This window comes from Oncorhynchus masou, chromosome 16 (genome assembly GCF_036934945.1).
Source record: "Oncorhynchus masou masou isolate Uvic2021 chromosome 16, UVic_Omas_1.1, whole genome shotgun sequence".
Taxonomy (NCBI): domain Eukaryota; kingdom Metazoa; phylum Chordata; class Actinopteri; order Salmoniformes; family Salmonidae; genus Oncorhynchus; species Oncorhynchus masou.
Window position 1 is genome coordinate 14977987 of NC_088227.1, and position 27368 is coordinate 15005354.

Below are 27368 nucleotides of genomic sequence, written 5' to 3' on the forward strand. Positions count from 1 at the left end.
TGGGTTTCCACTAGTTACCACAACCACAAAGTCAGAACGTCTATATGGTAAAAATGTACGAAAACAAAAATATTTTTTTGTCTTATTTTAAGGTTAGGGTTAGGTATAAGGTTAGCCACGTGATTAAGTTAAGGATTAGGTTTAAAATCACATTTTAAGAGTATAAATCGTAGAAATAGGCGGAGTTTATGACTTTGTGGCCGTGGTAACTCGTGACGACCGTGTTGTTGTTTCCTTTGATCAGACTGAAAATAAGTTTCCTACAAAATATTTTTCAACGACCGCTAGAAGATGGCGATGAAACGAACATCAAGTTATTCTCTATTTTTACTGTTTATGTCGTTTATTTTAGCTGAGTCTGCACCTCGACAGTTGAACACGGTAGGAGACAAATGTACCACGGTACTAGACTAGATAGCTATAAAAAAAATGTTTTATAAAAATAAACTAGTCTAGATAACGTCAACTGTTTGCTGGTCAAATCAACAAGGTGACGTTAGTCTTAACTATGTTTACCTACTGTGCTGAATGCAGCTAACTAGCGAGTCAACTAATATTGGTAGGTAACTAGCTGGCTAATGATGCTAACGTTACCTTTGTTGCTATCTGACTCACTGCAGCTAGCTAACTAGCGAATGTTTGTTTTTATCCAGGTAGCATGAGAACAATACAAGCCAGGTAGAATGCCCTCAAGTGTCACTCTCACTGGTCCTGATGTTTTGGTGAATAATGTTATTTACCTAGCTAGCTAATGTGTATATCATATTCCTCTTTCCCATTCATGATTCTCACACAGGAAAGCATTCTGATCAATGTGACAGCAGGGACATTGGATGACACACAGGTGCAGGAGTCCAACAACTTGCAGGTAAGCTTTAATACTCTGAAGTTGTCTATTAATAAGCCTGTCATAATGGTATTGGATAATAACATAATTAAATCAATACATTTACCTTTTCAGATCAACCTGAATATTTCAGTGGATGAAGAACAGGTGCTCATCAATGACATCCCTGTGGAGTTGTCAGGGGTGACTAGGTTGAACTGCCAGGCCTTGCTGTGTGAGTAGTGAAAATGCTTCTGCTGCTTACAGAACTGCATTATGCACCTGATTAATACAGCTTTTTACTCTGTTTACAGTGGATACCATTAATGGAACCAGTGAATTTGAATCTGGTGACTATGTGTCCACTGTCACCCGGGTGATGGTGAGCCAGAATCGCCTGTGGAGTGATTCAGAAGAGGTGGTGGCTCTCCAGGTGTTCAGCGAGGTCATTGAGATGGAGGGGAAAAAGGTCGTTACTTGATGGAGAAAGGGACAATCAAATAATTGTGTTAGGATATTTGTCACAGCTAAAGGATCATATTTTCACCATGGTGGGTGGTACAATGATGGTAAATCTGTGATCTTATGGCTTTTGTGTCCTTTTCTATCACTTAGGTCCAGCAGCCAGAAATGTGCGAAGTGAAGATACTGATGAGCCCCAATTTCCAGAAGCTTGCTCAGTATACCAACACCTACCCCATTGGACACAGTGAGATCTTCAGGATCCCAAGGGAAAATGATGTGGTTATCACAGATCCAACAAATCCTAAAAAAGGTATGCAAGAATAACTATTTTCGTTCTCGTACTTTTACATGAAAAGGGCAAGTTATCTCAATTCCATTACTAAAGTAGTGTTCCTAAATTAGTTTGTGAACGGTAATGTTCCACTTCCTTCTGCTCAGCTGAAGACCAAGTGATGTCCCATACCACCATTCATTACCCTCTGAAGCATGCTGACACCACCCAGGAGGAGATTGCTGCTCCAGGCAAGCTCCCAGAGACTCCCCTCCGCATGGACCCAGACTTGCTGTATGATAACAATGATGAGGATGATGACTTGGGAGGGCTGTCGGATGAAATGCGGACAGAGGCACCGCTCAAAGAATCCATCTCCTCTTACAGTGTAAGTAAATTGGACATCGGATCCAAATCAAATCCACAAAATACATTTTCTAGAATGTGCTCGGAATGTGCTTTGAAGTTTGAATCTGTTTGCAGGCCATGTGTCGATGGGTGGAGGAGGTGAGGGACCGCCTGCGACGCTTCTGGTCTGAGTCCTTGCCCCTGTTCTTCTTGATCATGTGGGTGGTGGTGATTGGTGTGGTTGGGTCAGCGGTCATTGTCAAGATCCTGGACATGCTCTTCCCAACATGTGAACACAAGTATGTTTTCACATAGGTCCTGTTGTGCCTGCTTACATGATTGTTGTAGAATTAAATGAAACATTGCCAGGTCAATATGCAGGATTTGTCATTGACCACACCTTACTGCCAAGACCATTTGAGGCACATCAGTCGCATCTTTTCTTAATGCTGCAATCAGCAGTAGAAACAAAAGTGTCTTCCCCACCCGTTTTTGGTAAAAAGCTGAGGGATGGCTGGAGAAATGTAACCACACTCAAATTCATAGACATAGGTATGGATGCAAGGACTGAACATCCATGCTCATGCTATCAAAATTAGTTTGAACCAAACATTGGAGTATACTTCGGGTTCTGATAGGGCACGACAGCTGAACTAAGCACATCTTTTTCAAGAATCAATGGGTACATATTGATTGAAGTTTAAAATTGTAAGTAGCACTGCTGATTGCCCCCTTTTAAGTGTGATTTTTACTAGGACAATTAATGTTGTACTTTTTCCTCTAGGGGAATTTTCCATTTAAATCCTGTGACTCTGATGCCTGAAGATGAGAAACACACCCTGCTAGAGAACATTGAAATAGAGGCAGAGGAAAAAGCCTTAAATGAAAACTGAAGACTGAAGTGGAGTGAGTCCAATTGCAGCTGTTGACAAGGCATTGTGGTTAGAGAAACCATAATCTTTTTGTAGCACTTAAACATGCATTGCATACACATTATTTGCTTTATACCCTCTACTCAAAACATGAATCTGTTAATACTGCAAGCAGATCATACTTATGGACCTAGCTACCTACTGCACACTTAATGATTGTGTTACCTCAAGTTACAATATTACTTTGTGTTTAGAAATTTGGATATACAGGTAGCCTAGCGGTGAAGAGTGTTGGGCCAGTAACCTGAAAGGCCGCTGGTTTGAATCCCCGAGCTGACTGTGAATATGTCGATGTTCCCTTGGGCAAGGCACGTAACCCTAATTGCTCATGTAAGTCGCTCTGGATAAGAGCGTCTGCTAAATGACAAATGTAAATATACCACACGTTATTGATTTCTTATTGGTTTATTTTATTATTGCTCAGTTCATATTTTATCATTCTGACTGGAGGATCGAACTGAGGATTGTGTTTGTCTGCATGCAAGACAAACAGCTTTTATTTACTGTTTTTTTGAGCCAGTACATATGTCACGGCCTCACCTATACATTAATTGTAAAAGGATCAAAAATGAAAAAATATTGAATGTTGCTATTGCATTTTGACTAGGCTCGACTCTTGGCTGCGGTAAAGTTCATAAAATGGACAGGAAGGCCTAGTCTTGCACCCATAAGTGCAGTGCAGAATAATGATCAAATATGAAATCTAACCATTTCAATTGTTTGAGACGACAGTTCCTACAGTGGCGCGACCTCTGGGGCATATTCACTTGGCTCTCTGTCACAGAAGATAGACCTAGAAAGTATAGCATGGACATGAACTGGAGAAGAGATTCATTTCCAGTCTTTACATTCCAATTATGTTCACTCTGGAAACATTGCACTTACAGAATAAGCCCCCGCTGCTTTAATAAATGCCTGTTTGTATGCATTTGAACTGAATATGGTTAACGGATGTTCTTTGCAATTAATGAAAATGGTGACACTTATGACCTTTTTATAAAGCGCATCTTGTCTCAATATAGTTATAGTCAGACCTACTCTTCTCCTAGTATCATATTGGCTGGTTTGCCTCAAAGGCATGACCAAAATATAATTGTATCAATGTGATTCAAGGCTAGGCTCCTGGTTGACGTACGCATGGCATTGAATGGGGCCTTGGCACATTGACTTTCTGCCTATGCAGTTGGCGGTCACGGAAACTGCATGCCGATTTGAACTTCAATGAATGGGTGAAGAACGTAAGTTATTTTACCTTTTTGTTGCTTCTATGGTGCCTCAATTCCATTTCAGTCTTGTTGTACTGAAGCATGGGAGCATGACTTGTGTGCATAATGTATTTTCATTCTAATCAAAACTACATTGAATTCCCAAATGCTGCTCAATAAATGTTTCTGTAATGTTCGTGACATTCACGCTACACAATACAGCCAGGTTACATGCAAATAAAGCACATGGAAGCCTTGTCAATGCAAGTAATATTTGACTTTTATAGCTTTATTAAGACATGGTTAGTGTTCTATGATTGGTATATAAATTCACATCCACAAAATGTGGGTAGAACCAGTTGGTTCCCTAAATACATATTTAGAAATTAAATCAAGGTCATAAATGTTTTCTGGTAGTGTATCTTTGATTAACTGATAGCAGTAGCACATCTGATAAAACCCAAAGACACTGGATACTTTGGTAGCAAAGGTGTTCAATTGAAATAGAAATGAACATAGAATTTGCTGTCATGAGACCTGGTAGTGCGAATGAACTAACTTAAAGGCTAATCTAGTGTAAATTGAGCTATAATAAAACAGAAATCAGAGAATCATTTGGTTTTCAACAGTCTTTGTTCCAGCACTCCTGGGCCTTTATAGAACAGCTTACTTAGGTGCATGGTTACCCTACTTTAAGGCATTTCGCATCACCTAGCCTAAGATATAAATAATTTACAAAGACAGGGAAACCATTACAGTTAAATTATTGTTCCCAGAATATCAACTGAGCATCCCACCAAATCCCCTGCAGGCTTCCTGATTAACTCTCAGCAGGAGCCAAACTCTTCAATCCACTTCTCATACTTCTCTAGATCGGACGCTGATACAGACTTGGACACTTTCTTCAGAGAAGACTCAAAGTCCTCCATGGTGGTGGGCATGTGCATCTCGTCTCTGGAGATGTTACGGATCTCCTCTGGCGTCAGCCCCTCGATCCTTCGCCGCATGGCCATCAGAGAGGCGTCCCTACAGATGTAATGGACATAGTGTTTACTAAAGGCAGTGGAACACACCTGACTTTACTCTCATATCACATAAGGTGAAGTGGTTCATTCCACCATTATTTCCTAATTGAAGACGCATCTCATTTTCAAATCAGTGATAGTCTCAGCTGAATCACTGTATTTGAACAAATACGCAAGTGTTTATTTACGACTGGTTTTTGTTCGCTTAAAAAACTAAACCTGAAAAAAATAAGGCCTTACCTGCACACATTGGTGATGTCTGCTCCTGAGTAGCCCTCACTCTGCTCTGCTATCTTTGCCATATCCACATCATTGGCCAGCTCCAGCTCCTTTAGGTTGATCCTCAGCAGCTCCACTCTGCCCTTGGCTGCAGAGAAAACAAGCCATAGTCACACCATTGTGAACATAAATATATATATTTCAGGAAAACCGTGTTCCAATGATTGTTGACCTGAAGGCAGAGGGATGTAGATTCTCTTCTCCAGACGTCTCCTCAGAGCCTCATCGATGTCCCAGGGAAAGTTAGTGGCTGCCAGCACCATCACCATCTTAGAGGGATCCTCATTATCTGATGCTCCTCCCACACCTAAACAGCATAAAATCCCATAAACAATCAAAGTGATATTATCAGTGCTATGTATTTAGGGTACAATCTATTGGGCAATAAACATTGTTGTAGAGACATGAATAGTGCATGTACCAGTGGTGCATGCACTAGTGACTCGGTCTATAAAAAAAGTGGTCAGATGAAGCAGATGCTAAACTACAGGACTGTTTTGCTATCACAGACTGGAACATGTTCCGGGATTCTTCCAATGGCATTGAGCAGTAGACCACATCAGTCACTGTTTTTCAAGGGAAGTGGGTGACAACTATCAGCCCTCAACAAACTGTTACGATCAGTAGGTTTCCTGTAAAGATCAGTGTATAAAACATTATCTTCACACAAGATCAGAAGATCAAGAAAACTGTGTGTGTGCTGACCAACTGGCAGTTGTCTTCACTGACATTTTCAACATGTCCCTGATTGAGTCTGTAATACCAACATGCTTCAAGCAGACCACCATAGTCCCTGTGCCGAAGAACACAAAGGCAACCTGCTTAAAATGACTACAGACCCGTAGCACTCACATCCATAGCCACGAAGTGCTTTGAAAGGCTGGTAATGGCTCACATCTACACCATTATCCCAGAAACCCTAGACCCACTCTAATTTACATACCGCCCAATCAGATCCACAGATGATGCCATCTCTATTGCACTCCACACTGCCCTTTCCTACCTTGACAAAAGGAACACATGTGAGAATACTATTCATTGACTATAGTTCAGTGTTCAACACCATAGTGCCCTCAAAGCTTATCACTACGCTAAGGATCCTGGGACTAAATACCTCCCTCTGCAACTGGATCACCCCCAGGTGTTGAGGGTAGGTAGCAACACATCTGCCACGCTGATCCTCAACACTGGAGCGCCCCAGGGGTGCGTGCTCAGTCCCCTCCAAATACACCAAGACAGTCGTGAAGAGGGCACGACAAAGCCTATTCCCCCTCAGGAGACTGAAAAGATTTGTCATGGGTCCTGAGATCCTCAAAAGGTTCTACAGCTGCAACATCGAGCGCATCCTGACTGGTTGCATCACTGCCTGGTACGGCAATTGCTCGGCATCTGACCGCAAGGCACTACAGAGGGTAGTGCGTACGGCCCTGTACATCACTGGGGCTAAGCTGCCTGCCATCCAGGACCTCTGCACCATGCGGTGTCAGAGGAAGGCCCTAAAAATGGTCAAAGACCCTAGCCATACACTGTTCTTTCTACTACCGCATAGCAAGCGGTACCGGAGTGCCAATTCTAGGACAAAAAGTCTTCTCAACAGTTTTTACCACCAAGCCATAAGACTCTTGAACAGGTAATTAAGTGACTACCTGGACTCTTTGCATTGTGTGCCCCCCAACCCCGCTTTTTCTGCTGCTGCTACTCTCGGTTCATCATATATGCATAGTCACTTTAACTATCTATACATTCATGTACATACTACCGCAATTGGGCCGACCAACCAGTGCTCCCGCACATTGGCTAACTGGGCTATCTGCATTATGTCCCATCCACCAACCCCTCTTTTACACTACTGCTACTCTGTTCATCATATATGCAGTCACTTTAACCATATCTACATACTACCTCAAATCAGCCTGACTAACCAGTGTCTGTATGTAGCCTCGCTACTTTTATAGCCTCGCTACTGTATATAGCATGTCTTTTACTGTTTTATTTCTTTACCTACCTATTGTTCAACTAATAACTTTTTTGCACTATTGGTTAGAGCCTGTAAGTAAGCATTTCACTGTAAGGTCTACTACACCTGTTGTATTCGGCGCATGTGACAAACTGATTTGATTTAATTAATTTGGCCTCCCAATTAAGCAGAGTGGCTGCTGTTACTGTACCATCCATCTGGACCAGCAGCTCTGCCTTCACCCGCCGGCTAGCCTCATGTTCCTCTGACGTTCCTCTGCGGCTGCACATGGAGTCAATCTCATCAATGAATATGGTGGTGGGGGCATAGAACCGGGCCTGTTCAGAGGAGAAAATAAACACTTTAGAGCCACACCTCAAAAACAGCCTTTTCACATTTTCGTAATATGATGCCGCCGGTTCTCTCTTTCAGGAAGAAAAATGTACTGCACGGGCAGAGGAGCTGATGAGGCAGAACCTTACCATTTCAAATAGAATGCGGACAAGTTTTTCAGACTCTCCTCTGTACTTGGAAGTGAGAGTAGAAGACGAGACGTTAAAGAATGTGGTTCTGCACTCTGTGGCAACGGCTTTGGCCAGAAGAGTCTTTCCTGTGCCTGGAGGACCCACCATAAGCACACCCTAAGAAAATATTGCACATGAATACACCACATATTAGCAAGGCATCATATCAACCAATCCAAATAATATATAAATCAAGTGGGCCTTGGGCTTCGATGTATACCTTCCACGGTCTTCGTATTCCTTTGAAAAACTCTGGCATCCACATGGGTAGCACAACAGCTTCTTTCAAAAGCCTTTTTGCTTCTTCCAAGTCTGCAATATCATCCCTATAGGCATTGGGGGGAAAAATATTTCCTGTTAGACGACTCTTACAGCGAGAAACATAAGTTATATTTTTAGGATAATCCTGGAGGTTAATTGATAGCCAGTCAAACATACCATTTGACATTGGGGTTCTGTGAAATGATGTCTCTCTCCAGGGCCTCAATAAGGTCTTTGTCATATCCTTGTCCGTCAAACCGCTTCACCTCTTTCTCTGAGACTTCAGCTTTGTTCTGCAAGGGAAACATACAGGAAGATTGTCAGCCCTGAGGGGGCTCACTGTGTAGCAGAGGCTCGCTCTATTCCAGGAACCAGACTGACAAGGTGGTGATGATTTTAAGTAAACAGAGTGAACAATGTTTGGTCAACAGTGCAAATAGCTTTCAAGTTAAGGTTGGGTAATGCCAGGCAAAGCATTAGACATTTTCCCTGGGACAGTGATCATTTATAATGTTGAACCTTTATATTTGTGCGTTTACAATGAAAAGATAATCCTCCTTGTGGTAGGAGTGGTCTATGTGTGTATTATGTAAGGGTGTTACAAAGAATCTTTCGGCCCCTATTTGAGCCCTTGATGGTACATTGTCATTTACCTTGTCGTCTTTTGGTTTGGCTGGGGGCTCTTTTTTTTCCTTGCCCTTCAAAGGTTTGGCTCGGTCCCCATTGGCCCCACGTGGTGACTGGCGATGCTGAGCCCGTACACCGGCCACACTCAGGCGGTTGTTGTGTGGTTTACTGTCTTTGTAGGGAACCGGGGGCCTCCTAACCGGAAGAGGAGACGCTCTTTAAGGAAAGAAGGGAATAGTACATCAATCAGCCTAAACACACCAAATAATACTTTTAGGTTCAGCTAGTTTGTATCTTAAAAGATGACATTTGGACATCAAGTGGGTGCCTTTGTGAGTGCTGAAAGAGCAGGCCACTACCAGGCACTCTGAGCACTAATCTCACTCATATGACTGGATCATTAAGTTATTTTCTTCAGACAAACAGCTTATTCTCCCCTCTTACTAACCAAAGTGCAAACCCCATCAGATACTAATGCAAAGACAAGAAAACTTGAATATATTTTCCAAGTAAATGAATGACTTGGTCTCTAAATATATACACTAGAATAGAAATCTGTGTGAAAGGAGTCCATGCTGTACCTGCGCTCTACTTGTACAGGCCATATGTCATTAATGTCATCTTGATTACTTGGTGGCTTGGACGGGGTGGTCTCCAGTTGAAAACTTTCTAGAGTTGTCATTATTTCTTGAACCTGATTGTTTTCTTCGTTTATCTCTTGCCATACCTGTAAAGAAATGTCAATAGCAACATTAGAAAGGCACATTTGCTGACCAAAACTCTGTTCCAATCAAACAAACTTAGGTTTAACAATGACAAATGTCATAGATTTTACCTGTTGCCATTTCTGTTGGAAGCTACTGTCCCGTACTGTGAAAAGGTATTTCTTGATTTGTTCAAGTACTCCCCGATAACAAACAATAGCAGAACTGTAGTTCCCAAGCAAAGCGTACTCTCGAGCAAGTTTCACGTTTTCATTGATCTCATGCAGACTCATTCTAGGGAGATTAAACATTTTATTAGATTAAAGTGATGTTTTTTGTGATGTTATAATGCAGTTCTCCCCAGAAGGCATAACAACAGAGACCCTGTAAAACAAAACATTAAATGGCACAAGATGGACATGAAGATGCCAGCTGTGACAGGGAGTTGAATGATATCGGATTGTTAGCTTAGCATAACTTGGCTAGTTTGTTAACTAACACGTTTCAGATGAACGAATATCACAATTTAGAAAATACCAGCAATAAAACTAGCAAAAGTATTTGTTACATAACGTTACTGGCACATAAAAACACATTTCATGTCAAATTAGCAACTACAAACTAACTCCCAAACTTCTTTAGCATGCTAGTTTGCTAGCTACACCCACCTGTTGCATTGATGTAAAAAAACAAAATACGACACAAAAAGTGTAGAACCGCACCCAAGGACTGAAACAAATCGAGTCAAGCGTTTTAAAATGGCAAAAATATATAACGTTAATTACATTTCTTTTCGTCTGACAAAAAGAGCTAAAACCACACCGAAACCCGACAACACACCCGCCTATGAACGTTTGAAGCTGTCAACTCAGGCGTCATATCCTGAACTGGAATCAGAAATGGAACCGCAGCAACAGCTGCATTATTTTAACTCTTTCAGATACAACACGTTAAAATACAAATGTGACCCTCTTACACCTTTGGGTGAACAGATTTTGATTTGTGTGGTACTCTCAAACACAACTCGAGACCTCGAAGCGAGTTCCACTGCGTGTTTTCATTGTTCCCCACTAATCAGGGACAGTGGTGTAAATTACTTAAGTAAAAATACTTTAAAGTACTACTTAAGTAGATTTTGGGAGAGTATCTGTACTTTACTAATTTATATTTTTGACATCTTTTACTTTTAGTTCACTGCATTCCTAAAGAAAATAATGTACTCTTTACTCCATACATTTTCCCTGACACCGAAAAGTCAGTGTTACATTTTAAATGCTTAACAGGACAATTCACACACTTATCCCGAGAAAATCCCCGGTTATCCCTACTACACCTGATCTAGTGGACTCACTAAACACAAATGCTTTGTTTGTCGATGATGTCTTAGTGTTGGAGTGTGCCCCTGACTATCTGTAATCTGTAATTTAGAAAACATTCGATCTGCTTAATATAAGGAGTTTGAAATGATTTATACTTTTACTTTGATACTTAAGTATATTTTAGCAATTACATTTACTTGTGATACTTAAGTATATTTAAAACCACTTTTAAATGTGCCTTTAGAAGCCATGCAATTCTATGCTCATCTCTAAAACAAAGGCAATTTAGGTCAAAGAGTACATATTAACAAAAGAAATAGAATGACTACAACTGTACCATAGAGGCAGAATAAGTTAGGGGAAAAACAAAAGGAAATGGTCTAATTCAAGAAAGATCAAATGTAATATATTTTAAAAAATAAAGCAAACTGGATGGAATATGAAGAAAAATGCTCTTTTTTAATCTTCAACATAGAAATGCTACCAAAACTGATTTACTGAAACTAATGACGGAGTCACCCATGATCCATGAAATAATATTTTGAAAGAGGAAGCAAAGTACTTTAAGCATATGTTTTCATTTCAGTCTCCTCCATCTCCACTAACCAAAGTTAATTCTATGGATTTTTTTTCTATTAATAAAGTAAAATTAACAGCTGTAGACTCATGTGAAGGCCACATTACAGAGGAGGAACTTCTTGATGCTATTAAAGCCTTTAAGTCCGGGAAAACTCCAGGGCTGGATGACATACCAGTTAAGGTATACCAAACCTTTGTTGATGTACTCAGAGGACCATTATTAATATGTTTTAAACATTCCTATAAAAATGGTAGATTATCAGATACTCAGCAAGAAGGTCTGATTTCATTATTCCTGAAACAGGAACCAAGTGGTAAATATAATAATCCAGTCGGTTTCAAAAATTGGAGGCTGCTTACACTTCAGTGTTGTCATGCAAAAATTCTAGCAAAATGCATAGCACATAGAATTTAAAAGGTATTGTCGGATATTATTCACCCTAATCAGACAGTTTTTTTTTTACATGGACGATACATTGGCAGTGGTGTAAAGTACTTAAGTAAAAATACTTGAAAGTACTACTTAAGTTGTTTTTTGGGTATCTATACTTTACTATTTATATTTTACTATTTATATTACACCCTGAGGAAGGCACAGTGATGCCGAAACGTTGGTGAATAGCCATTACATTTTTGGAGATTATACATGCAGTGTATAATCTTTTGATAGTTTACAGTTTAATCGCCGTTAGTCAGCACCTCCACACAAACTATTTTCTGGGTGTGCGCCAGCTGATGTTTTATCTGCTATTTCTATTTTTGACAACTTTACCATTTACTTCACTACATTCCTAAATGTACTGTACTTTTTACTCCATATACACTGCTCAAAAAAATAAATGGAACACTTAAACAACACAATGTAACTCCAAGTCAATCACACTTCTGTGAAATCAAACTGTCCACTTAGGAAGCAACACTGATTGACAATAAATTTCACATGCTGTTGTGCAAATGGAATAGACAACAGGTGGAAATTATAGGCAATTAGCAAGACACCCCCAATAAAGGAGTGGTTCTGCAAGTGGTGACCACAGACCACTTCTCAGTCCCTATGCTTCCTGGCTGATGTTTTGGTCACTTTTGAATGCTGGCGGTGCTTTCACTCTAGTGGTAGCATGAGACGGAGTCTACAACCCACACAAGTGGCACAGGTAGTGCAGCTCATCCAGGATGGCACATCAATGCGAGCTGTGGCAAGAAGGTTTGCTGTGTCTGTCAGCGTAGTGTCCAGAGCATGGAGGCGCTACCAGGAGACAGGCCAGTACATCAGGAGACGTGGAGGAGGCCGTAGGAGGGCAACAACCCAGCAGCAGGACCGCTAACCTCTGCCTTTGTGCAAGGAGGAGCAGGAGGAGCACTGCCAGAGCCCTGCAAAATGACCTCCAGCAGGCCAAAAATGTGCATGTGTCTGCTCAAACGGTCAGAAACAGACTCTATGAGGGTGGTATGAGGGCCGGACGTCCACAGGTGGGGGTTGTGCTTACAGCCCAACACCGTGCAGGATGTTTTGGCATTTGCCAGAGAACACCAAGATTGGCAAATTCGCCACTGGCGCCCTGTGCTCTTCACAGATGAAAGCAGGTTCACACTGAGCACATGTGACAGACGTGACAGAGTCTGGAGATGCAGTGAAGAACGTTCTGCTGCCTGCAACATCCCCCAGCATGACCGGTTTGGCGGTGGGTCAATCATGGTGTGGGGTGGCATTTCTTTGGGGGGCCGCACAGCCATCCATGTGCTCGCCAGAGGTAGCCCCTTGTGAGACCATATGCTGTTGCGGTTGGCCCTGGGTTCCTCCGAATGCAAGACAATGCTAGACCTCATGTGACTGGAGTGTGTCAGCAGTTCCTGCAAGAGGAAGGCATTGATGCTATGGACTGGCCCGCCCGTTCCCCAGACCTGAATCCAACTGAGCACATCTGGGACATCGTGTCTCGCTCCATCCACCAACGTGGCGTTGCACCACAGACTGTCCAGGAGTTGGCGGATGCTTTAGTCCAGGTCTGGGAGGAGATCCCTCAGGAGACCATCCGCCACCTCATCAGGAGCATGCCCAGGCGTTGTAGGGAGGTCATACAGGCACGTGGAGGCCACACACACTACTGAGCCTCATTTTGACTTGTTTTAAAGACATTACATCAGATGGATCAGCCTGTAATGTGACTCCAAATCCAGACCTCCATGGGTTGATAAATTTGATTTCCATTGATCATTTTTGTGTGATTTTGTTGTCAGCACATTCAACTATGTAAAGAAAAAAGTATTTAATAAGAATATTTCATTCATTCAGATCTAGGATGTGTTATTTTAGTGTTCCCTTTATTTTTTTGAGCAGTGTATTTTCCCTGACATCCAAAAATACTCATTAAATTTCAAATGCTTAGCAGGACAGGAAAATATTCTAATGTACACTCTTATCAAGAGAAAGTCCCTGGTCATCTCTACTGCCTCTGATCTGGCAGACTCACTGAACACATGCTTCATTTTAGATTATGTCTGAGTGTTGGAGTGTGTTCCTGGCTGTCCATAAATTTAAAAAACAACAAAATGGTGCCACCTGGTATGCTTAAAATAAGACATTTGAAATGATTTTTACTTTTAATACCTAAGTATATTTGAGCAATTACATTTAATTTTGATCCTTAAGAATATTTAAAACCAAATACTTTTGACATTTACTCAAGTAGGATTGTACTGAGTGACTTTCACTTGACTCATTTTCTATTAAGTTCTTTACTTTTACTCAAGTACGACCATTTGGTACTTTTCCCAACACTGTTCAGCGACTGATTTAGACCTGGGATACCAGGTGTGTCCAATTATCATATCGAGCACAAAACCAGCAGGCACCAGATCTCATAGGGTAAGAGTTGAATACCCCTGGAGAGTACTATAGAGCAGCCTGTATTGGATAGTTCCAGGTGTGAAAGGCCAAGAAAATGGAATTTGTGGAAGTGCTTTACATTCTTTATTCATTAGCCCTTCTCCCAATCCCCCTCCCAAAACATTTACACCATAAATCTAATTATGTAATCTTTACATGATTTCAACCAAAACAGTACATATTACAACTACATAAAAAATCTTTCCAAGTCACTAATAAAGGCAAAATATGGGATAGGGGAAGTGACCCATCTATCCACTATGAGCTACTAAAGACTGCCAATTTATAATTCCTTTTTCAGTATGGTATCAGTCCTTTATGAACAGGTTCGACGTGTCAGTGAGCTCATACATACACAGCATAGTGCTTGGTTGAGACACTATGTCAGAAGTGATGAAGGCAGATGCTACTGTGGAAGTGAATGAGAGAAGAAAATGCCCTGTACATAGCATAACGGAGCCTGTCGGCCCCAGTCATGCCATCTCTTCATTTACTTTAGTATCATAACATAAAAAGGTACCTTTCAGATTGGCCTTTTTCAGAAACAAGGAAACAGACAGTGGAATGATCACTACCAATTATTACAGGAAAGAGATTTGAATAATGCGGGAATAATGCAGAGGGCCTGCCCTAATGTATATCAACTAACCAATCAAATAGATAGAGAAAATATTTACATCAAATGTGTACAACAATTTATAAATAAATGTTATGTATAAATTAGAAAAATACACAAATCCCTAGTTCAATCAACTAAGTCTAGTTTAAAATGCCCCTCTATACAGTATTTGGTGAAAGAGCAGAAGATCAAAGGCACAGCAATGAAAAATTCAAGATGTACTTATCCCTGCAAATTCTACCAGAGTGATATCACTAATATATCCCAATTGCAATAGACCTATTAAAATATAAATTAAGACAATTGTCAAAAAATAAAGTAGAAAAAATAAATCCCATACTTATGAGTATCAACTAGCATCACCAGTTTGTAGTATCCTTAATAAATGAAGGCTTAAAACAGGGTTTGTAAGTCTTCGAAGAGCACCCTGATATTTTTGCTTTCAATTCATTGGTCTGTTCAATGTCAGACAGCATATAAAGCTTACCCTGTACAACTCCATGAATACACCTGTAGTGTGAAAGACTAAACCCTCCTCCTACAGACTGTAGTGTAGAGAGACTATACTGTAGTGTAGTTATGTGTACCATGTATCTGTTCTGTATGGTACAATTATATCTGGTCCTAATTGTTCCGCAGAAGAAGGGGCTGAGAACACACAGTCTTGTACAGCTAACCTTGTGGGGGACAATTCAGTCCGATTCAAAATTCGATTTTCCCTAACCTTAACCCTAGCACCTAACCCTTAATGTAATTCTAACCCGAATTCTAACCTTAACCCTAAACCCCATAGAAATAGCATTTGACTTCTGGTCCCCACAAGAACAGTTAAACACGTCCACACACACGTCATATACCCAACTCCTGACCCGCTCTCTGACAAACCAGCAACCTGTTTCAAAGACATTATGTACCAATAAACCAGCAGAACAAAGATGTTCATAGAAGATACTACACATAGACCATATCACGGCCCTGTGCCCCCCTGCGGCTCTCTTCCTGGTCTCCCTCCTCCTGTGCCGGGGCCTCAGAGTCTGCCTCATCCCCATCAGATCCCTCCTCATACTCTATGCCAATGGGCTTGGGACAGCTGTAGGGGTGGCCGTTGTCGTCAAAGAAGCGGCGGAAGGTGAACTCGTAGAAGGCGTGCTCGGGGTGCTTGCCGTTCTTGAACCACCCATTGAGGGTGTCATTGTGTTTGCCCTCGACTTCGTTATCTCTGCTCCACAGCTTGTCTGGGTCCACCGGGTCAAAGTTGGAGGTGTCTGTGCAGTGAGCGATGGTGGGTACGTAGGGGGCCGGCTGCATCTGCCGCAGGTCACTAGAGAAGTCGATGGTCTTGAAGAAGGGCTGCACCTTAATCTCGTCGGCACCGTTCTTGCCGAGGCGATCCTCGGGGCCGCGGCATAGTTTAATGATGAGGTCCGATGCCTCGGGGCTCAGCTTGGCTTGAGGGGGGATGTGCAGGGTGGTCTGCCAGTTTATCACCTGCGTACGAGACAGAACCAGAGTGTTTAATAGAGCGCAGAGGACAACACCTGACAAGCCAGGCCAACATTTTTAACTGGTTGATTTACCTTGAGCTGGGTTTCCAGGGGTGTAGTTGTTAAGAAAGGAGGCTGCCCAACCACCATTTCATACAGAATGACACCAACACTCCACCAATCACACAGTTGGGTGTATCCTTGAACAGAGAGTTAACACAGTCACATGTTAGAGACAATAACATGGCGCACAAGAGAAAAATAACCTTTCACACATTACGCTTAAAATATCACTTCTACACTAGTAATTCAAAGATCACCAATTATATTTCCAACTCCCCATAGCAGATTCAACTTTCTCTTACACAGGCTTACCTGTTCTGAGCAGCACCTCTGGAGCGATGTAGTTGGGTGTCCCCACCAGGGAGTGGGCCAGGCAGCGCTGGTGTTGCCTTGCCTTCCTCCTCTCCAGGGGCTTGAGCCGGTCTGCGCAGCGACAGTTAGCTGGGTCCTGCTCCCATTCCTTACTGAAGTCCATGCTGTCCTGCCGAACATGGTCTCCTATGGAGAGAGACACACACAACACAAAGATTAGCTTGGCTTTACTGACAATGAAGAGAGGGAGAACAGTGTTACCCCAAAGGCTAAAACATCCTCTTGGATTGAAGCAGCAACAAGCATCTTAAGGGATGTATCATACTAACCACTCTGGTAGTACTTTGAGTCGTGCGTCCAACGGAAGCCGGTGCAGAGCCCAAAGTCGGTGAGCTTGATGTGTCCGTCCCGGTCTATGAGGATGTTGTCTGGCTTGATGTCGCGGTGGATGAAGCCCATCTTGTGCACGCTCTCCACGGCGCAGGTGAGCTCAGCGATGTAGAACTGAGCCAAGTCCTCTTTGAAGAGGCCCAGCCTGATCAGCAGACTCATCATGTCACCCCCGGGGATGTAGTCCATCACAAAGTACAGGTTGTCCTTGTCCTGGAAGGAGTAGTAGAGCCGCACCACCCACTCATTATCAGCCTCAGCCAGGATGTCTCGCTCTGCCTTGACGTGGGCCACCTGGTTCCTGAGGAGAACATCCTTCTTGCGCAGCGTCTTCATGGCGTACAGGGCTCCCGTGTCCTCCTTCCGGGCTAGACACACCTCTCCAAAGGCTCCGATGCCCAGGGTCTTGATCCTCTTGAACATGGACTTGTCCATCTTGGCCCGCTTCAGTCGGATGTAGTTGGACTCTTTCTGAGACAGCATCATGCGCATCTGCTCCTGGGCATCACCTGACAACCCAACCTAAAAGGCAAAAGATGACAATTTACATTCAGGCCCGTCATGGAGATCTCCCCAAAAATGGTTTATTTAAGAGAGCACCACAGAATATTCACTAGGAACATAAAATAAAACAACCAAGATGCATTAGCAAAGCAATGAATTCAAACTGGTAGGATGTAGGCCAAGGTAAGGTAACACAAAATAGTAACCATTAAAACATAGGAAAACACAGGTAAAAAAAAAAAAAAAAAAAAAAAAAAGATACACTATATGACCAAAGGTATGTGGACACCTGCTTGTTGAACATCTCATTCCAAATTCATGGGCAATGATATAGAGTTGGTCCCCCCCTTTGCTTCTATACCAGCCTCCACTCTTCTGGTAAAGCTTTCCACTAGATGTTGGAACATTGCTGCTTGCATTCAGCCACGAGAGCCTTCGTGAGGTCAGGCACTGATGTTTGGCGATTAGGCCTGGCTTGCAGTCGGCGTTCCAATTCATCCCAAAGGTGTCAGGTCTCTGTGCAGGTCTCTGTGCAGGTCAGTCAAGTTCTTCCACACCGACCTTGACAAACTATTTCTGTATGGACCTCGCTTTGTGCACAGGGGCATTATCATGTTGAAACAGGAAAGGACCTTCCCCAAACTGTTGCCACAAAGTTGGAAGCACAGAATTGTCTAAATGTCATTGTATGCTGTAGTGTTTAGATGTCCCTTCACTGGAACTAAGGGGCCTAGCTCGAACCACAAAAAAACAGCCTCAGACCAATATTCCTCCTCCACCAAACTTTACAGTTGACATTATGCATTCGGGCAAGTATCATTCTCCTGGCATCTGCCAAACCCAGATTAGTCCGTTGGACTGCCAGATGGTGAAGCATGATTCATGACCCCAGAGAACGCGTTTCCACTGCTCCAGAGTCCAATGGCGGCGAGCTTTACACTACTCCAGCTGACGCTTGGGAATGCACGTGGTGATCTTAGGCTTTTGTACGGCTGCTCGACCATGAAAACCCATTTCATGTAGCTCCCGACAAACAGTTCTTGCGCTGATGTTGCTTCCAGAGGCAATTTGGAACTCGGCAGTAGTGAGTGTTGCAACCGTGGACAGATGATTTGTATGCGCTTCAGCACTCGGCGGTCCCGTTCTGTAAGCTTGTGTGGCCTACCACTTCGCGGCTGAGCTGTTGTTGCTCCTATATGTTTCACTTACAGTTGACCAGGGCATCTCTAGCAGGGCAGAAATTTGACAAACTGACTTGTTGGAAAGGTGGCATCCTATGACAGTATCATGTTGAAAGTGACTGAGCTCTTCAGTAAGGCTATTCTACTGCCAGTGTTTGTCTATAGAGATTGCCTGGCTGTGTGCTCAATTTTATACATCTGTCAGTAACGGATGTGGCTGAAATAACCGAATCCACTCATTTGACGTGGTGTCCACATACTTTTGTGTATATAGCAGACGTTCTCAATAAGGCTGGTATTCTTGGCAAGCAAGGTGTTTATATATGCTGCAGCGGAGCACTATCATGGAAGTGGATGGACAGGCATGCCTCTCCCTACGGAGTTGGTGTGTTGCTGTCAGTCAGCAGAGGGCTTCATGCTGTTCAATTAAAAAAAGGTAAATCTTTCAACAGCGGCTTACTTGGTCACTGATCTGTGTGGACTATTCAGGTCACGGCATTGATAGATGATACTTTAACCTTCTACATCAGCTGTTAGTGACAGCAAGTAGAGAACAGGAGAGAAAGAGAGCGAAGCAGACAGAAAGAATAGAACATTAAAAACAATTAACATACAGCTTGAACAGGAAAGAAATAGTAAGAGAGAAATATTGAAAACTAAGAATGCGTGAGGACATTCGAAATCCATTTGTGTACATTTTGGCTTTTCTGTTGATAATCTATTACCCTGTATTCCTGTGAATTGGACCAAATTCCCTACCAGCTGCTGTTAGAGCAGGAGATGTTCACCCCTCCGCGTCCAGACTGCAAATGAATCGCACATGCGAGAATCCGCCGCTGGCTGATCCCGCCCTGGCTTACATTCAGGGCGGGATGTAAATGTAAAATGTTCTTTGTCTAAAATAAATCACTGCACCAAAATGAATCACTGCATTTGACTCACACAGCCTCAGTCACTTACTCACCTTGTCCACTGCATCTCTGTGACATAAGCTAAACATCTAGCTGGCTAGCTCATCATGTCTCAGTCAAAATTGTACACTAAAAAATACAGAAAGGAGTGGGAATCAAACCCTGAATTCAAAGGCTGGTTGAACACGTTTATTGGAGATGATACACGGGCATATTGCCTGTATTGTAACGCTGATTTCTACGCCAAACTTAGTGATGTAAATAGGCATGACAACTCAAAAACATACTCAAAAGGCAAAGCCTTATAACAATAGTTCCACCCAAAACAAGCTGCCATTTATGGTTAAAAAAACTCGCTGAACATTGTTCCATGCTGTCATGTGATCACATTGGAGAAGCATGTAGAGCTGCTTTCTCAGACTCCACTGCTGCTACCCACTTCAAAATGCACAGGACAAAGTGCACAGAAATTATTAATGGTGTTCTAGCACCATACTTTCTGAAAAAGTTGGTCGCAGATGTGGGTGAGCAGCGTTTCAGCCTCCTCCTCGATGAGTCCACGGATGTAAGTGTTTCTAAGTACCTGGGGGTTGTGATAAGGTACTTTAGTGACACCAAGCAGACAATTGTATCAACATTTCTGGGGCTTGTTGAGTTGGAGGGAGGAGATGCCAAATCTATAGCCCGTGCTGTTGTGGCTTTCCTCGAGAAGTGTTGTCTTACCAAAGAGAAACTCCTGGTGATAGGGACTGACAATGCCTCTTATGACGGGGATTAACAATGGGGTCCATAAAGTGATGGAGGAGGAGTAAAGCCTCAAATATCTGGTTCTTATTTGCTGTGTGTGCCACTCTCTGCAGCTTCCTCATTTGTAGTTCTAAACATATTTAGGGTGTTTTTTACTCACTTTTTGTCTCTTCCACAACTTTTTCCTCTCTGAACTTCTCTGAAGAAGTAGCGCTTTCCTTTCTGGGTGTCGAGTCTAGCATACGGTTTTGTTTGATGCGTGCGACCTGGCGCTCGCTCCACTTTCATTTTTATCCGCTATTGAACACAGTTTATTCTGTCTTAAAAATACCTAAAGTTGGATTAGGAAAGTTGTTTGAAAAGTTTGGACCAAGTTTACAGGTAACCTTTTAGATCATTTGTAGTCATGTTGGGCGAGTTGGAACCGGTGTTTTTTCTGAATCAAACGCGCCAAATAAATGGACATTTTGGGGATATAACAGAGTTTATCGAACAAAAGGACAATTTGTGATATTTATGGGACATTTTGTAGTGCCAACAGAAGAAGATCTTCAAAGGTAAGGCATGAATTATATCGTTATTTCTGAGTTTTGTGTCGCGCCTGGCGGGTTGAAATATGATTGTTATGTGTTTGTATGGTGGGGTGCTGTCGTCAGATAATAGCATGGTTTGCTTTCGCTGTAAAGCCTTTTTGAAATCTGACACGGTGGCTGGATTAACAAGAAGTTAAGCTGTATTTTGGTGTATTGCACTAGTGATTTTATGAAAGTAAAATATTTCTAATAATTTATTTTGAATTTCGTGCTCTGCAATTTCACCGAATGTTGTCAATGTTCCGCTAGCGGAGTGGTTGAAAAACAAGTTTTATTGACTCCAACCTAAGTGTAAGTAAACTTCCGACTTCACCTGTAAATGGTAACAGTGTGGTGTGTGTGTAACCTTTATTTAACTAGGCAATTCAGTTAAGAACAAACACTTATTTACAATGACGGCTGCACCCGGACAATGCTGGACCAATTGTGCACTGCCCTATGGGACTCCCAATCATGGCCAGATGTGATACAGCCTGGATTTGAACCAGGGACTGTAGTGACGCCTCTTGCACTGACATGCAGTGCCTTAGACCGCTGCGTCCGTGTGTGTGTGTTAACTGTACTAGAATGCTTAAAAGGCCGCAATGTTTTTGTATTATATCGGTATAGTTTTTTTTGTCAAGGAAAATATTGGATATTGGTATTGGTCAAAAATGTAATAACGGTGCATCACTAATTATAAGTAGCGCCTGTGGACTCACCCTCTGCATCTCACTCTCCAGCTGCTTCTTCCTATGGATCCTCATTTGGTGGTTCTTCAGGACGTTCTCAACGTGCTGCTCCATGAAGAACTTGAAGGCCTGGGGAGAGTAGAGTGACACTCTGGGGTCTCCTCGCCGCTCCTCGTCTTTGTTGTTCCGGCGCATAGGCACCGGAGATGTGGTGATCTGTTTATTCTCCTTATCTGTTCCCATGGCAGCAGAGAATGGGCCTTCTGGCTTGTCATTTGAGCTGCTGCTACACTCCTCTTCCTCTGCAGCCTCCTCTCTCCCAGTACTGGGCTTGGGCCCTGGGTCATAGGCAGGGCAGGGTGCAGCAGGCTGTTGGAGAAGGTGTTTGGGGTACGGGGGTGGAGGACCCTGGTAACTGGGCACCTCTGCTACTGTAATGGGTACATGGGGCATGGGTGCTGCTGGTAGAGGCTCCTGGTAGGTAGTGGGAGATGGAGAGGGTGGGGGATGGTGCATCCAGGGTGGGTGTGTGGGGGCCACAGCAGTGTGTAGTTCAGGCTTCTGCACACGCATACTCTTAACGGGCCTCAGGATGGGGGCCTGGGTGATGGCTGTCACTGTGGTGGCAGAGGGTTGGGAGCTGGCTGGGTGGCCCTGCCTGTTGCTCATCTGGTGGCTGTTGAAGGAGTTGGATCTGACAGGGATGCTGTGCTGCTGCCATGAGGGGGACATGTCCTGGTTGCTGCTACCTGGGGAGGACTGGGGCTGGACGAGGGGGGCTTGGGTCCAGGACTGAGGCCCACCTATGTTGTACATGTCAAGATTGTACATGTCAAGATTGTGACTGTTCCGGTTAGGCATCATCATGGACTGGGGGAGGTTACCATCGTTGATGTAGGATGGGGACGAGGCAGGACCTCCGGCCTGCATCTGCTGAGCTGTGGGGCTTTGTCTGCTGCTCTGGTTCACTGGGTAAGGGGGAGGGGGTTGTCTGCTACTACCACTCTGGTGTCCCATGTAGTCTGGTTGAGGGGAGCCGTTCTGAGACCAGCCGGATGGGAAGCTGAACTTGTTCCCCCCAGAGCTCTGCATGATGATGGGCTGACGGCCCATGGGCACTGGGCTGATACCCCTCTGGTTCTGGGGGGCTGAGTAGCCATCGGGCCAGGCTCCTTGGGGAACGGGAGAGATCCGAGGCACCAGGTAATCCATGTTGCCAGAGAAGCGCTTGGTGGAGGGGTTACTGTCCCAGGAGGGTGGAGGTGGGGTTCCACCCCTATTTGGGGGAGGGGTGACACTGCGCACCTGAGGGGGTAGGGGAGGGTTGACCCGTTGGTTGTTGCCAGGGTGGCCCTGTGGGAAGGCTGGGGGAGGGCCTCGTCCTGCCAGGTCACCCTGGGGTCCAGGGCTGTCTGAACGGTACACCATCCCCTCCACCCTCATGTGGCCATGTCTCTGAACCAGGGACTCCTTGGAACCCTTCCAGCTCTGCCTCCTCAGCACAGGCTGCTGGATATGAGAGGAACCTGCAACAATGGAAAGAAAAACTACAGTTAAAAAGCAGCATATAGAGAAGAATCATTGTGTTTGCAGTAGATGTTACAGCTATATCAAAAGAGAGCAAACCCATGCCTTGTACAGCATTCTCAATTCAAACACACTCCCTTCTCCCAAAGCAGTTGTTCAACAGAATCTTGTTCCCTCAACAACAATCTATTGCATCTCCAGCGACAAATAGTCTAGCCTTAGATTCTACAACAACAGTAGCCAAGTTCCTGTGAACAACCCTGGAAAAAGGAGAGGTTCGGTCACAAAGGACTGACACCTACCAGGGGCTTTCATGCCTGCATTGACGGGGCGGGCGGGGGCATCCACCATCTGCTCCCTCACAGAGTCTTGGTAGCTCATCTTACTAATGTACTCTATGGCTGCCTCCACGCTGCGACTGTTGGTCTGCATCAGAGCACGGATCACCATTTCCTGCACACAATACATTTACTAGCTATTAATACCTGAAACAAAAGGGTTGCTCGAGGTACTGTTAGACGATCAGATCAAGTTAACAGGAACTACTCAACAACTGTCAAATACAATGTAATTCATACATGCTTTTTTTGTGCACATTTTTTTTAAAGAACCAGACATCCCAGTAGCTTTTTAAATGACTTACTGTTTCATTGAAAATATTTTATACTCCGCTTCAGTGCTGAATACAGGAGTCCTGTGACTGACGAGTTGAAAACATCTTTAGCATTAGGGCAATTCCACAGTAACAGAATCATTCAGATGTCACCTTTATGCCAATTACCAAACAAAAAAATATTGATTGCAAAGTTAAACCATACAACTCTATGAACTACTTTAAACTATACAGAAATGCATAACTATGAATGTCATTCTCTTCATGGTGATGTATGCCGAATAGGTACAAAGGTAGAAACATTTAATTTCCTCCTTATTCTACACTGGCAATTATTAGAATGAGCACCGCACAGCACAGTAGAATTCAGTGCATTACAGTGAAGTACAGTAAATTACTCATGTGCACTACTATACAGTACCGTATTGTACTGACCTATACTCTACTGTACTAACGTTATGCTGTCCAAACTTGTGAAACAGATGTCTAGGATTGGCTCTGATTTGGACTGACTTTTCATCATCTATGGACGTCCGGTGATGGTTGATGCTCAGTGGGCTGGTTACTAGGTATTTAATGATTCACAGATACACATAGGTCCCGATTTAAATGTTTATAAGTGCATAGGTCCGCGGACCCCAAACTGATCCAAATGTAGCATGCGTCGGTCAGAAAATCTATTCAGACTTTACAAATCGGCGGTTAACTATTTTTTGGGCCTCATACTAAATTCTTTCTACCTTCCGAAAATACCTAACTTTTTTGACAACTGATGCTTCCTCTCCTTCAGTGTCGAACTGCATGTAACTGTGTTGACAGCCATTGATCAACTACAAGATATTTTGCAAGCCTAACCTCCACAGTCAATATCAGTAGCCTAGTCAAACTGCGTGCTGACCAACGCGAGGTAGGCTGCCTGTTCCTGAACTTGCACATCTGTGCGGCACAAATGGCTTTCGTGACATTAGACTTTATTAGTTGAGTGACAACCTATGTAATTTGCAAAATTATTGTTGTTATCTATGCGCTGTTGAAAAAATGGTGCTTTACCGGACGAAAAGTAAGCTACCGGGGACAACTCATCTAACTATACCTGCGGAACAGGGCTTGCAATATTTTATTTTGATTGTTCAGGTTCACCATCAGCAATCGTTTTGGTAGTTTTGCTTTAAACAATCAGTTTATATAGTGCCTTCAGAAAGTATTTTGTTACGTTTCAGCCTTATTCTAAAATTGATTTACATTTTTTTATAATCTTCAGCAATATACACACACACAATACCCCATTATGACAGAGAAAACATGTTTTTAGAAATGGTTGCAAATGTATTAAAAATTAAAAAACAGAAATACCTTATTTACATAAGTATTCAGACAATTTGCTTTGAGACTCAAAATTGAGCTCAGGTGCATCCGGTTTCCACTGACTGGGGCAAAGGTTCACCTTCCAACCTTGACAACGACCCTAAGCAAATAGCCAAGACAATGCAGGAGTGGCTTCGAGACAAGTCTCTGGATGTCCTTCAGTGGCCCAGCCAGAGCCATGACATGAACCCGATTGAACATCTCTGGAGAGACCTGAAAATGGCTGTGCAGCAACACTCCCCATCCAACCTGACAGAGCTTGAGAGGATCTGCAGAGAAGAATGGGAGAAACTCCCCAAATACAGGTGTTCCAAGCTTGTAGCGTCATACCCCAAAAGACTCAAGGCTGTAATCGCTGCATAAGGTCCTTCAACAAAGTACTGTCTGAATACTTGTGTAAATGTTATTTCAGTTTTTATTGTTATTAATCTGCAAAAATGTATTTAAAAAAACGTTTTTCCTTTGTCATTATGGGGTTTTGCGTGTTGATTGATGAGGGACAAAACGATTGAATCAATTTTAGAATAAGGCTGTATAATGTAACAAAATATGGAAAAAGTCAAGGGGTCTGAATACTTCCAGAATGCACTGTACATGAATGCAGGGTAAAGAGACTAGGCATCAGAACATATCATAATAATAATAGTAAAATAAAGAACAGAGTAGCAGCAGCAAATGATAAGCGTAAAAGTGTGTGTGTGTGTCGGTATGAGTGTGTGGGCGAATGTAGTGTATGCGAGTGTGTTTTGTGTGGGAGTGTCAATCATGTGCGTGTAGTGTGTCAATCTAAATCTCATGTCAAAATCATGTGACTCATGTCCACACGTTCGCTAGATACCTAGCTGAAGCACTGTTTCCACTTTTACATTATTTTCTCCATACCTCATCAAAGCCAGCAGACAGCAGCTCCAGCAACATCTGTTTGTTAACCTCTGCAGTCCGTCCAGAAGAGTTGGGCTCATTGGCATAAGGCATCAGGGACTTGCGAATCTCCTGCAAGGCTTTGTGGTAGGGGTTTCTGGGGTTGCTGCAGCGCCCTTGCTGCCTGGGGTCTTCAGGCGCCACTATAACAGCACCCCCCATGTCCACCTTAGGGGGGTCAGAAGGCCGGGACATGTTCCGGAGACTCTCCCGAATTTCCTGCAGCATTTGGTGGCTGTTAACACTGTAGTTGCTAGCAGGGAAAGTCTTTGGTCGCATCTGTCGATATCCTTCGGGTTTCTCTCCTCTCTTCATGTAAGAACATGTAGGTTGACAGCCAAAGGGGGACAACAGGGTAGCACACAGCAGTGAGTCACTGTGAGGGTATCAGGGGCCAGGAAGAGCTTCAAGACTCGATTTACTTCACATCTGCATCCTGCTGAATACCTGGGGATGATAAAACACAGCAAATGGGAATGAATTCAATCTCCCAGATATGAGCAGTGAAATGATCCAACATATTCTGTCAATTAATATATTCAGACAATTCATTATGGAAGATAAGTTATAACTAATAGTTTAGTTTTGTAGCTAAGTTACAACCTATCAACTAAACTAACGTTAGTTAGCTAACGTGACCATGAAAACAAATGGTGCTGGTAACTAAATTAGCCGGGTAACGTTACCAAATATTGTAGTTAAACGTACCGACTGTAGGATGTTATGTAATAAACACATGTAATCCAGCCAGCAACAAAGCTAAAAGGTAGTGATGAATAAAATGCTTCGTATTTAGTTAGCATACAGTTACTGACTCAACTTCAGTTAAATAGCTAATCAGCTAGCCATCTACCAAAGCCAACTGCTGCTGGTTGTCCACGGCCTGTTCGCGTCGCAAAGCAACCACTAGCCAAGTTTGCTAGCATGCTAGCTAACAGGTTGTTGTCAATTAACTTACCTTCAGAAGCATTCTTATTTTAATCAAATCAAAAAGAAAGTGCGATGAAATTAGTTAATCTAATGATTTAGACGAAGTTTGAAAGTGAATAGTTTTACAGCTACTCCGTGTCCCAACTGTGGCTTGAATATTCCTGTCTTGACAGACAACTTTCCCGGATGTGTAGGTTGTTTTTCCCATCGTCCCCTGCGATAGCACCTTTCACCCCCCAACAAAAGTAGAAGCCTTTCCCAAGTGATTCAGGTATTCTTACTCATAAACATAAAACGAATACAATATATACATACAAAATGAAAACAA

The 27368-nt window shown here is 43.0% G+C and overlaps 3 protein-coding genes across 4 annotated transcripts; 1 reads left to right on the forward strand and 2 right to left on the reverse strand.

Annotated features, from left to right (window-relative positions):
* Nucleotides 1–10: 10 nt before the first annotated feature.
* Nucleotides 11–3240, forward strand: LOC135557526 (glycoprotein integral membrane protein 1-like). The gene is made up of 8 exons (XM_064990852.1): nt 11–381; nt 797–868; nt 962–1061; nt 1141–1295; nt 1442–1601; nt 1730–1950; nt 2046–2209; nt 2695–3240. Exons 1-8 carry the CDS (start codon nt 292–294, stop codon nt 2801–2803), a joined length of 1071 nt encoding a protein of 356 aa, XP_064846924.1. The 5' UTR covers nt 11–291; the 3' UTR covers nt 2804–3240.
* A 742-nt stretch (nt 3241–3982) lies between these two features.
* LOC135557524 (katanin p60 ATPase-containing subunit A1) lies at nt 3983–10308 on the reverse strand. The gene is made up of 11 exons (XM_064990849.1): nt 10093–10308; nt 9556–9718; nt 9302–9447; nt 8747–8936; nt 8271–8386; nt 8053–8158; nt 7791–7949; nt 7520–7646; nt 5524–5658; nt 5313–5439; nt 3983–5073 (listed from the first exon to the last, which is right to left on the reverse strand). Exons 2-11 carry the CDS (start codon nt 9715–9717, stop codon nt 4875–4877), a joined length of 1467 nt encoding a protein of 488 aa, XP_064846921.1. The 5' UTR covers nt 9718; nt 10093–10308; the 3' UTR covers nt 3983–4874.
* Nucleotides 10309–14019: 3711 nt separating this feature from the next.
* On the reverse strand, nt 14020–27260 carry LOC135557528 (serine/threonine-protein kinase LATS1-like). Of its 2 annotated transcripts, XM_064990855.1 has the most exons (9): nt 27069–27260; nt 26072–26557; nt 23514–23664; nt 21715–23210; nt 20170–20256; nt 17017–17599; nt 16688–16873; nt 16406–16512; nt 14020–16316 (listed from the first exon to the last, which is right to left on the reverse strand). In XM_064990855.1, the coding sequence occupies exons 2-9, from the start codon at nt 26423–26425 to the stop codon at nt 15780–15782; spliced, it is 3501 nt and encodes a 1166-aa protein (XP_064846927.1). In that variant the 5' UTR covers nt 26426–26557; nt 27069–27260; the 3' UTR covers nt 14020–15779. The 2 variants fall into 2 exon arrangements, with proteins under 2 accessions (XP_064846927.1, XP_064846928.1); XM_064990856.1 differs by lacking the exon at nt 20170–20256 and having other exon boundaries at nt 14021–16316; nt 27069–27259.
* Nucleotides 27261–27368: the final 108 nt, after the last annotated feature.

Bases quoted from the DNA above. Each gene is read 5' to 3' on its own strand.
- LOC135557528 (XM_064990855.1), bottom strand. From the start codon at position 26,425: ATGAAGAGAGGAGAGAAACCCGAAGGATATCGACAGATGCGACCAAAG. The intron at 17,600-20,169 runs GTATGGTGCTAG...TTTGCCTTTTAG, and splicing joins GCGACCAACTTTTTCAGAAA to GTTGGGTTGTCAGGTGATGC. The intron at 16,513-16,687 runs GTAAGCCTGTGT...TCTCTGTTCAAG, and splicing joins AGAGGTGCTGCTCAGAACAG to GATACACCCAACTGTGTGAT.
- LOC135557524 (XM_064990849.1), bottom strand. From the start codon at position 9,717: ATGAGTCTGCATGAGATCAATGAAAACGTGAAACTTGCTCGAGAGTAC. The intron at 7,647-7,790 runs GTAAGGTTCTGC...TCCTCTGAACAG, and splicing joins TCCGCATTCTATTTGAAATG to GCCCGGTTCTATGCCCCCAC. The intron at 5,074-5,312 runs GTAAGGCCTTAT...TTACATCTGTAG, and splicing joins GACATCACCAATGTGTGCAG to GGACGCCTCTCTGATGGCCA.
- LOC135557526 (XM_064990852.1), top strand. From the start codon at position 292: ATGGCGATGAAACGAACATCAAGTTATTCTCTATTTTTACTGTTTATG. The intron at 1,062-1,140 runs GTGAGTAGTGAA...CTCTGTTTACAG, and splicing joins GAACTGCCAGGCCTTGCTGT to TGGATACCATTAATGGAACC. The intron at 1,951-2,045 runs GTAAGTAAATTG...ATCTGTTTGCAG, and splicing joins AATCCATCTCCTCTTACAGT to GCCATGTGTCGATGGGTGGA.